Raw genomic sequence first — 10,903 nt, forward strand, 5'->3', positions numbered from 1 at the left:
TGGTAAGAAGGAGACCTTAAAAAAGCTTTTTTCCCCATTGCATTTGCGAGGCGTCTTCGTGTTTCTTTTTTTATCTCTGTATTTAAGATACCTTTTATATACTATTGGGCATTGACTGAATTGTAACAATGACGCAAATGGCATAGTATGAACGTATGTAGTAAGACGTTTGCTTCAAAAAAAATAAAAAAGAACGCCATGTCCATTTTTGACCTATCTAAAATGCCCATTGATATCATAAAACTCGTGCTTTCCCTGATCATCTTTACAACAAGGAACTGGTAGCCATATATACTTTACTGGTCCATCTCGCCCCTCCAAGCCCTTGCGCTTCTCGGCCAAACCCTCTTGTACAAACTGACAGCGACGGCATCCATCGGACTAATCTTGCCATCAAACGTAGCTTTGAAGTAACCATGCGTACCCAGACTCTCCTTGATGAAACCGCTTCGTCCGCGCTTGGTCCACAGCGGTAAGCTCTTGAACCACTTGACATCTGTGTCGTTGAAGAACATGTAGCGCACGGTGACGACACGCTTGTTGATCTTGTAAGGGTGACCGGTCAAGATGATGCGCTTGGCTACGATGCGGTTTGTCGAGGGAGGGAGAGATGTTCCTGTTGCGATTAGGCGAAGAGGGGAGGGGTGATCGGGTGTAGGTGTCGTGCGAGTGAAGTAGAGAAGCGGGACGTTACCCCATGTAAGGGGGCCGATAAAAGTAGCAATCGCTGATTGTCCAGGGTGCAGGTAACGGGCAAATTTGTGCACGTTGTTGGGCGTATTACCTGCATTTGAGAAAAGCTGTGAGAAGTGTTAGTTGAAGTCATGTCCTCTTCAGCGTGTTGGGTGGCTGATCCGACTTACAGGGTTAATTACGATCCTCCTTGCACCACATTGCACGATTAACTCTGTCTTTGACTTTATGGGAGACTCGTGCTCGGAGCTGAGCAGAATGCTGTAGTTGCATGCTGTTCGCTTATGCTCGTGTCTGAGTAGTGAGAACATGGCCATTGGCCGCGATCCGCTCTCTTGGAACTGCAGGGGAACTCCTCGAATGTGCACGCTCACTCGAGTACCAGCCTTGACACCCCCAGCCCATGCTTCGCGCATGAACTTGGTGGCGGTGCGCTTGTAGTCAGAAATCTCAAGCAGCCGTTGCCACTCTTCAGGCTCGTATGGTCGGTCTTCTTCCGTGTCCCATACGCTGGTCTTGAGGCTCTTCAATCCTCGGTAACGGATAAGGCGCTCGCGTGCGTTGACATTCGGGTGTAACTCAATCTCATCAGGAAACTCCAGATCCTCGTCCGCTTCAGTTTTCCTCGACTTGCGATACTCCTCGATTTGCGCCGCCTCATCCTCTGGTGATGGGTCCAAGAACATCTCAGATTGTGGGTATTCTGAGGGTGCACCCTCGGTCATTGCTTTTCCGTCGAGATCCATGCCCTCCTCACCATCTGCTGGATGGGCGGGCTGGCTCTGGTTATCTTGTCCATCATCCATGTCAAAATCCTCAAGATCGGAGCCCGAATCAGACATGTCATCAAGGTACCAAGCAGCCTGGTAGTTACTAGTACCCCTTGGTAATCGCCTCTTCTGCTTGGGTGCAGTTTCTTCTTCTTCGTCCGAGAAGTAATGGTGATCGTCAAGCAGTACACCTTTTCGCTCAGAAGGGGCGACAGATGTGGCATAGTTGGTTACGTCGTCCATGAGTGTTTCTTCAGGAGCGAGTTCTGCCAAGTCGTCTTGGTCGTCGGTCGGTCGCTCCAAGGTATCATCAGTAGAATCGACGGCCATTTCTTCATCTTTAGTCTTCTTTCGCGACTCTAGCGGGGCAGCAACAATCTTTTCAACTTGGAATTCACCCCAATCTCCAACCTGGACCAGCCGATCTGCCTTGAGTCCAAGTCCCCGAACGACACCAGTGACAACGACCTCGCCAGTGCCATCCTCGCTGATGGCCGACTTTCCTCCAGGCCAAGCGATATCTTCAATGAACATATAGCTCCTCTGGTCTCTCCACCGGACACCTTTTGTAGTAGTTGTGCATAGTGATCGGACAAGGTTTGCCCCCTCTTGTCGGTTGTCGAGAGAGTACACACGGTCGGTTGAGGGCAGCCAATGAGTAATGTACGACTTGAGTGACGAGATGACAGAAGGTCTTTGTTTGGCAGGCTCGACCTTGTCCAATCCCTGGACTACGGTAAATGTGTTGGAGATACCCTGGCTTTCTACTGACTTAAGTATCAACTCGCCCTCTGCATCCACCTCTTCATGCGCTGACAGGACAAAGACAACAAAGTCAGCGATGCGGCAAGCATCAAGAGCGGCCAACAAATCCCTCTTGACAACCAGGTATTGCACCTTTTGCTTGAAGCGATCGATGTTTGTCCTGGTCCAGCCAGCCTCGGGCACGTCGTCATCAATGTCGAGGCTAGAGTTGAGGCTGCGCACGGCGGCGGCGGCAGAAGTATCGGAACAGAGGGGGATGACGGCAGCGATTCGGGGGGCGCCGTCCTTGCCAGCGAAGACGTTGGTCGACTTTGCGTGCTCGTGGTCCTTGTTGATGCGCATCTGCTTGGCGCGGTTGCGGCGGTCGAATTTGTTCATGACCTGTTGGTGGGGTGTCTTGCGGCTGCCGAACTCGAAGGAAAGGGAGTTCACCTTGCCTGTATAGCCGTGTTAGAGGGAGAATTGCACTATGAGGAAAGTCGCTTAGCACTCACCCTTACTCTGCTCCTTGAGCGCACCCTTTGTGGCATGGCGAGACTTGAAGCCCTTCTTGTCCTTCTTGGTGGTGCTGCGATGGTGATGCGGCTCCATTGGGGCCATGTTTGCGCTGCCACCTGCCTTGAAGCGAAAAGGTATCGACGCCACTGTGAATGTGAATATCGACGACTGTCGGGACTTGCAGCGCTGGGGTTGGTGGGGGCGAGCGCCGGACGGGCGATAATTTTGTTATCGTCTGGCTTATCGAGAATAATTTTGGCTCCTCGGCTGTGGCGTCATGCGGGATCCCTGTCTTTTTGCGCCCCCTACCAGCCCCATCTTAGCCACAAGCTCGTCTGGACATGCAACACCTACATGCGAGCCACATATGGACAAACACAGATGCATTTGCGTTTGCTCATGTAGACCACATATTTCTACTCTGACATTCACAAAAAAAATAGAAAATACCAGACAGTATGACAGAGTTCATGCAAGGAGTAGGCTTAAAAACACGTTTACTATTGACAGGGCCAACTGATCACTCTGGTATATAATCACGAGACACGAAAATTACGCCTGCAACTACCATATGCATAGTACCAGATATAAAAGCGTTCATTCCTACCGCTGGTTTATACTTAACTTTTACTATCAAGGTGTCGTTACCTCTACTGCGGCTGGTCACATACGGCGGAACACGCTAGGATCAGAACCAGGTGTATTATGGCTATTTTGCAATCACCTCGGAATCTATTAAATAGTCTAACTTTGTTATCATTCTACTTATAAGAGTAGATACGCTTATCGTTTCTTACATTCGCTTAGATCGGAAGTAAATGCTAAAGAGTGTGGATGAAATAGGTTTGAAGCACCTCGATGGATTTTTAGTAGCGTACAGCTCTAGAGTAGAAAGGCACAAATATTTAGAAAAAACTTACAGTGAGAGAGCTTTAAAATAACTATCGAAGAGTATTATGTGGGAGGGACGTTCCTGGTATGGAAAACTGACTAATCCTGTATTTGTTACTTTGATAGGGACCCCTGTGCATTCCATCTTATGTGACGGTCGGCAGTGGAGGGCGTACAAAAGGTGGGGTAAAAAGATGATATTCTATTCGCATAGTAGTGCTGAGCTAGGTTTAGCAAATCGATGACGTAAACTAAGCACTATTTCAAACAGGACCCGGCTCACACCACTGGCAGGCGGGTAATGTGTCTTGTGTCAGAGAGCATTCACATCATTCTCTACGGAAAAGATGCAGCATTAAGATTGCACAGAGAGACTGTAGAACCATATATATCATGACATGCTAAACTCCCATTTAAAGTTGCTTCATGAAATCATCGTGTTCATGCCAGATTTCAGACCCAGAATCAAGTAGGTAGTAATGTCTATGACAAGACACTACTGATGTGCCGATATAAGTGACGAAGCCTCCATCAACGAACAAGATAGCGATGATAGAGCAGTATGAGTGAGACGTTGGAGGAAGCACCTAGGCACCCAAACATGGCACAGAACACCATGTTCCGTACTTCCGAAGCTACCAGCGCTGTATTGGCAATAAAGACATGGTGGCGGCGGCCTCCAATGACTAGGGTATTAACTTGGACTCTGGCCAACCAACGAACACGTAAGCGTAAGTCTGGGGCAGAGAGTTTGAGTCCAAGTGCCGATGCTCCGCAGTACATTGTGCCGCTATTCCAGTAAGAAAATAAGAATCCTGACTCTAAATGCCGTCTGACTGCTTACATGCAGACGTCATCTCACCCGCTATGTGCCGGTAAGACATAAAAAGCACTTCTATCACCCTTTGCCTTCTATTTTGATGCTTTATAAAGCACAAGTTTTAGCCAGATCCACTACCTCAACTTGATTGGTTGCACGGTCATATCTCATAACAAAATCTATATTTGTCATGTACTTCAAATATCTGTTTGCCGTACTGGTCGCAATGGCGGCTAGTACATCGGCTCTCAACATTGTAGGTGAACGACCCCGAGGGTGGAAAGTGGGCGCTGACTGCCTCATCAGTGCTATTCCGATGGAGATTGCACCACATACGTAGAAGAAAATTGTCCCAATGGTGGTGGTTGCACAGCCAGTCCAGGCGCTTGCAAATGCAGCTAGAGGCTAGATGAGGTTGTAGCTTCTCTTAAAGATCGACGTGTCATAGTAAAGAATCAGGAAGCCAATCGCAGAAAGTGTCGCTTAAACAGAATGATTCTCCACGAGATGCACAGACAGAAGGCCACTAGAAGTCAAGAAACCGGCGAAGCAACAGTTTCAATATATTCAACACCAATAACAATTTTGCGTCCCATGTGTAAATTATCGTTTGTTTGTTTCTGCATGTCAATCAACACGTCACATATATGCTTCTTGGTATGGCGATATGGTCTATGATGAGCTCAAGTCATTGACATTTCGCGAAATGAATACCAAGACTTGCTGCATGCTGTACGGGTCCCCTAGGTGATTCCGCGCCTTTACTTTACTGTTTCGTCTGAATCTTTAGTTATGCCATACGCCTGGTTCAAAGCCTACGCTCACAAAATGCCATTCCACGACTTGCACAAGACTCTTTCGACACAAAGTTGCCTCTACTTCTCAATTTTAGACGCCGGACTTTCTCGAAATTCCACCAACCATCTCATTTCTTGATTGCTTTGTATACCAAGATAGATACCTGCACTATGCAACAGCCGCTCCTGCTGTTTGTTACCCTCACCTGAGCGCACAGCAAACACTTACAAGCACTGACCCTCCTCCGCTTCTACACCGCACACTCACTCTCACCCTCGACACCCACAAGACAAAAATCATTATACCACCTCAGTGACTATTACTTCGACATAGCACTGCTTGTTGCAGCTGGACGATTGAGCTTCACGAGCCCAAGACTTGATCTTCTCAATGCCCATCATGAAAAGCCGCCGCAATCAGGTTCCTTACAGCCAAGATGAGATCGAAAGGTATGAGGGACCAGGAACGCACGATCGCCGCCTGGCTGACCCTCACAGTCTCAAGGGCATTGCTCTCCCCGCCAAAATCAAGTGCGGTCGCTGCCACAAGAACCTCCCCCAAGCAAAGTTCTCCTCAAAGCAGCTTAACGATGCCCGTTGGCAGATCAAGACCTCGAGCCAGATCTATAAGCCCATCAACTGTCACAGCTGTACAGGTCAGCAAGTAGTTGAGGTTGAATGCACAATGTGCGGAAAGACAAAGGGTCTCGAGAGTTTTGCAAAGTCTCAACGCCGAAATCCTGATACAGCAAAGTGTTTCGCATGTGTTGAGGGCCAGCTTGCAAATGAGGCTTTTGACGAGGACAAGTATGAAGATCCTGACAAGGCCTTTGTCACTCCAGATCATTCCAATGGCCAGTATCCCGAGTACTTCACAGCGGCCACTTCAGATACATCTTCGTCCTATGTATGTATTGAGTTCGGACTTGTTATCCCCAGAGTCGTGGCCTTTCCAAGTGGGTGTGCGCTGACTTTACCAGGGCGATGATGACTGGAAGACTGTCAACGAGAACCACCAGTCAAATCGTCTCACAGCCAAGGATGGCGGGATCAAATTGTCGGCTGATTTCCAGCGGGCCATGTCTATGAACGGATCTGCGGATGAGAACCTGATTGATTACGAGTACGCTTACCCCGTCGGCCGTGAAAGGACTAGCAACGACGGCTTGAGCGAAGTTCGCACCAAATCATGGCACACCCAGTCCAGCACGGCTCTTACTACCTGCTCAACTTCGACTATCAATGCTAATAGTCCTTCGTATGCCTCCGCGGCACGCTCGTCTCACTCGTTCACCTCAAATGTGGCTGAGCGGTCTAGTACTTCTGAGCTTTATCCTAAAGATGGGGCTATGGCCACAGCCGCACCTCGAGGTCCTCTTGTAGTAAGTGCAGCTATTTGCAAACGGCCGTGCTGTCAACTGTTCAACTAACTGTGCTGTAGGAGCCTATGGGAGATGCTGCCCGCGAGAATGGTCCCGTTGTAGACGCGTGGGATGATTCTGACGATTCTGACGACGACGATGATTATGATGACGATGATGATACTATCATTTAGACCTTCATTGTCGCATCTGATGCCGAGAGGTTAAGGGGTTTCAATGAATGACACGACTGGATCACGAGCAATCGTGAGTAATTCTGTGTAGTAACAAAATCATATGGATGCGAATGCTCAGTGTACGATTTGGAAATTCTTTTGCGAACTTCATTCTTGCTGAAATGAATCAATATCATACTCCCATTAATCCAAGATATCCATCAATACATGATCCGCCACTCAATAAAGCACTGTGTGGGCGGACTGGCAAAGTAAATCAATTGTCAGGGGTAGACTTTGCTTGATGCAGCCAGTAATTGCCACCACGTGATTTCGCGACTGCCCGGTGGACCCCGGACGCGCCTTCACCACTCACTGTCTCACCCCCGCTTGTCGGCCTCCAACTCACCTCAACACCACCTGCTCAGCTCCTCGGGCAATCAGCCGTATCTTTCACACTCCATTTCCTTTGCACTGCTATAAATTGACAAAATGTAAGCCATCAACTAGCACTACATGAACTCAGCATACAATACTGACGAGTGGCGACAGGAGCGGACGGCGACAAAGAGGAGCGGGTATCCGTGGGCCACACTCAGCGCTGACAGATTTCCTGGCCGTATGTTGACTCCATGCACACATTTCTGCAATATGGCTTTACTAAGAACTTGTGCTGATTACGCCACACTAGGCAAACAACATTTCCGCACAAGAGATTCGTGATTCGTACCAGCAACGTGTTCGGCAAGCCGAGCAGGACGCAGCGCAAGCCGGTAACAATGAGGAAGGATCTGCAAGTGCGGGTGCTGAGGACGAAGAACCTGAAGAAGACCTACAAGCAGAGTCATCTGCAATGGCAGCTGAACGTACTCGCAAACGGAAACGCGATCAAGATGAAGCTATAGCGAAGATCAAGAAGGGAAAAGCGGCCAAAAAGACCGCCAAGAAGAAGAAGAAAGGCCCAGATGATGACTCAGATTTTGAAGATGTTATGGACATGTACAAGAAGGCCAAACCTCTGCCTGGTCAGCTAGAGAATTGCGAGATCTGCAATAAGCGGTTTACCGTCACACCGTACAGTAAAGCTGGTCCAGAGGGCGGTCTTCTTTGCACGCCATGTGGCAAGGAAATGGCCAAGGACGCTAAGGCAGAGAAGAAGGCCAACAAGCCTGTTGTGCGCAAGGGTCGAAGAAAGATTGAGAGTAACCGTCTTGATGGGTTGACTGTGCGTGGGCCAAAGACATTGCAGCAACTCTGCATTGAAAAGCTGGCAAAGCACTCAGAAGATATCGAAGAGCTGGGCGAGATGCCGGAGTCGATTATGAATCGCATCAGCGAGATCTTTTCGAAGAAGCGGGCAATGAACCCTACGACGATGAAACTCTTCCTGCAGCCTGACATGGAAAATGTTGCTATTCATGAGGCTGCATATCTCGAGACAGAAGATTACGATCAGATATTTGCAGTGTGTCCGACTGTCAAGCGCCTGTCACTCCGTAACTGCTGTCAGTTGAAGGACAGCAACATTGACTATATGATCGAAAAGGCCAAGGCATTGGAAGAGATTCAGCTGCTGGGAGCCAACCTGGTATCAAACGACAAGTGGATTGAGTTGTTTATTGCGCGCGGTCAAGATCTCAAGGCACTCAAGGTTGAGTGGCTGGATGCAGCCTTTGACGACCAGGCCGTGAAGGCGCTTACTACCTTTTGTCCGAAACTTGAGCGGCTGAAGTTGGAGAGATGCAAGAAGATTGGTCCAGAAAGCATCGACGCAATTGCTGAACTAAAGCACCTCAAGCACCTCACTCTCCGGTTCTACGATACCATTACGCACGAGAAGCTAGTGCACCTGATCGATTCTGTTGGCGCGAATCTGCAGACGCTGTGCCTAGAACACTTTGTTGACAATACAAGCGAGCCGACTGATGATGTGCTGGATATCATCCATAAGCAGTGCCGGAATCTCAGCAAGTTCCGTTTCACAGAGAACCACGAGTGCACCGACGCTGAATACGTGAAGCTCTTCTCCAAGTGGGACAACCCACCGCTGCGCTATATTGACGTCAATTCGACACGCGACATGGACAACAGCAACCCGGACGGACCTCTAGAATCGCCTGTCGGGCTTGCAAGCAAGGGTTTCCGTGCACTCATGTCGCATTCTGGCTCGCGGTTAGAGTATCTCGATGTCTCATCGTGCCGGCACATTTCGCATGCTACTTTTGCAGAAGTGTTTGATGGAGTACAGCAGTACCCTCATCTACGCGAGATCAACGTCTCGTTTTGCCCTGTAGTGGACACGGAAGTTGTGGCAGGGATCTTCCGGTCGTGCCCTGCACTGGCCAAGGTAGTGACGTTTGGTTGCTTCGAGGTCAAGGACGTGGTTGTACCTCGAGGCATTGTGCTGATCGGGGCGCCCAAGGCACAGGACCAGATTGAGCAGTTTGGTGATGTGGTGTTTGACTTTGCAAAGGAGCTGGAACAGAACATGGATCAGATGGGGGTCATGGGTCGGGTTGTGCCTGTCATTGGATAGTGATTTCTAAGAGGTTACGAAATAGCTTGCGGGAATGTTCAGTGTCTCGGAGTTTCATGGATTATTATGGCGTCAAGGGAGACATGATTTCAGGGCGCTTCTTTCTGCGAGTAAGGATTGATGATTATAGACAGATCAGCAAACGAGTTTCTATTCGATACAGTTTTTTTGGTTGTTCTCATTTCCTATGCTATGAAAGATGGCCTTGACCCATGCTGGCCCTAGACAAGACATAGGCTCGCTAAGAAAATGAAGCCTCTAGTACGTAACGCTCACAAAGTAACATGAATAGACGTGGAACCCAAGCTTATGGTGCAGAATCAGCTCATGGCTTATACCCTGGTTAGCCACATCATAAAGCCAAACTGAACAATGTAACTGTAGACGAACAGAAACTGGGTCCGCCTGTTCTTTTGGTTCTTCGCTGGGTATCCGCCGGGGGCGGGGCCTCCAAAGTTTCCTTGACCAGTCTGGTCGGGAAGCAGGACATATCGCAGGCTGCGAAGGAGAAAAAAGGCATTTGCACTGAAGCAGTAGAGGAAGATGATCCAGTTGACCATTGTGCCACCAAAGCCGAGCCACGAGGCAAAATGCGTCAGAAGCAGCGAGACAATAACATGGACAAATTTGTAGCCACTGTATGCAACCAGATCAAGGAGTTGCGAGGAGCTGCTAATGGCGAGCAGAAAGGTGCCAGTGCGTATGATGAGAATCTCCAGAAGGGTGACGGAGATTGCGACAGTGGCCGTGTAACCAAGCAGCTCTGGGTGGAAGGCGCCCCTCAGTCCAGCCAACAACGTCGAGAGCAGGATGTAGGTGACGAGGGCCATTATGGGAATGTACATGTCGGGCGAATTGACATCTTCGCGAGGAGGCTGGTAGAGCAGAGCGGCCGAGGAGGCAGCGGGATCAGAGGTATGGCGTTGCTGGCGGGACCAGGGGCGATGCCACCACGGGACGAGGATGATGCGCAGTTTGGTAAGGACGTACGAGTTCGTGACATTGAAGTAGTGTCTGAGGGCAGAGACAGATACGAAGCGTCCAATCTATTGCAGCGAGTTAGTCTTGGCCTAGCTATCGTGATGCGCGCATGGCATGGGAAGTGGGCGCGTCGCCTGTGCGGTCGCTTTGCGCATAACGTCACGTACATTCTGCTCAACGTATTGCTGCCCCGCATCCACAGCGCTCTTTCCCATCTGGAAGCCGAGCTGAGCTGTGGGGTCATTTATGAAGCCGCCAAACGAGGGGTGCATATTGTAGCCTCCCTGCTGGGGAGGCATCCCCCCGCCCTGCTGCCCGTATCCATATCCGCTCTGTGGTTGCGAAGGCGGGGGAGGGGGTGAGCGCAGCTGGGGGACTGTGGAGACGTGCTGTGGAATTGGGTGGTGTACTGTGGCGTGTCAGCAAAGGTGCGCCTGGAGTGGGTATATGTATATGGGGAGAGGCGTACGGGGTGGTGAATGCGCGGGCGGCGGATTGCTGTAGTTGGGACGCTGCATGGCTGCGCGTGATACCGGGGCCGACAGTCGTCTTGAAGATGGAGGGCGAGATGGAGGAATGGGAAGACGAACAGCGAGTGACCGGGCGAGGCAAGGG

The 10,903-nt window shown here is 49.9% G+C and overlaps 4 protein-coding genes across 4 annotated transcripts; 2 read left to right on the forward strand and 2 right to left on the reverse strand.

Moving 5' to 3' along the window:
• Positions 1-3: 3 nt before the first annotated feature.
• PSV08DRAFT_406990 (uncharacterized protein) lies at positions 4-2,828 on the reverse strand (the record flags this gene model as incomplete). Its single annotated transcript, XM_014229585.2, has 3 exons — positions 4-800; positions 864-2,665; positions 2,723-2,828. The coding sequence occupies 3 exons, from the start codon at positions 2,826-2,828 to the stop codon at positions 297-299; spliced, it is 2,412 nt and encodes an 803-aa protein (XP_014085060.1). The 3' UTR covers positions 4-296.
• Positions 2,829-4,555: 1,727 nt separating this feature from the next.
• On the forward strand, positions 4,556-4,914 carry PSV08DRAFT_22703 (uncharacterized protein). The gene is made up of 2 exons (XM_066092207.1): positions 4,556-4,693; positions 4,744-4,914. The coding sequence occupies exons 1-2, from the start codon at positions 4,628-4,630 to the stop codon at positions 4,837-4,839; spliced, it is 162 nt and encodes a 53-aa protein (XP_065949698.1). The 5' UTR covers positions 4,556-4,627; the 3' UTR covers positions 4,840-4,914.
• Positions 4,915-5,634: 720 nt separating this feature from the next.
• PSV08DRAFT_172707 (uncharacterized protein) lies at positions 5,635-9,307 on the forward strand (the record flags this gene model as incomplete). The annotated part of the gene is made up of 4 exons (XM_066091863.1): positions 5,635-5,684; positions 5,733-6,141; positions 6,215-6,616; positions 7,463-9,307. The coding sequence occupies 4 exons, from the start codon at positions 5,635-5,637 to the stop codon at positions 9,305-9,307; spliced, it is 2,706 nt and encodes a 901-aa protein (XP_065949699.1).
• Positions 9,308-9,639: 332 nt separating this feature from the next.
• PSV08DRAFT_243305 (YIF1-domain-containing protein) lies at positions 9,640-10,806 on the reverse strand (the record flags this gene model as incomplete). Its single annotated transcript, XM_014229582.1, has 3 exons — positions 9,640-10,353; positions 10,456-10,697; positions 10,758-10,806. The coding sequence occupies 3 exons, from the start codon at positions 10,804-10,806 to the stop codon at positions 9,640-9,642; spliced, it is 1,005 nt and encodes a 334-aa protein (XP_014085057.1).
• Between the last annotated feature and the right edge of the window lie 97 nt (positions 10,807-10,903).

The sequence above is a fragment of the Bipolaris maydis genome (assembly GCF_028858645.1).
Source record: "Bipolaris maydis strain C4 unplaced genomic scaffold PSV08scaffold_2, whole genome shotgun sequence".
NCBI lineage: Eukaryota > Fungi > Ascomycota > Dothideomycetes > Pleosporales > Pleosporaceae > Bipolaris > Bipolaris maydis.

Coding starts and splice junctions, on each gene's coding strand:
- PSV08DRAFT_22703 (XM_066092207.1), top strand. CDS start 4,628: ATGTACTTCAAATATCTGTTTGCCGTACTGGTCGCAATGGCGGCTAGT. Junction 4,694..4,743: donor GTACATCGGCTCTCAACATT/GTAGGTGAACGA, acceptor CTGCCTCATCAG/TGCTATTCCGATGGAGATTG.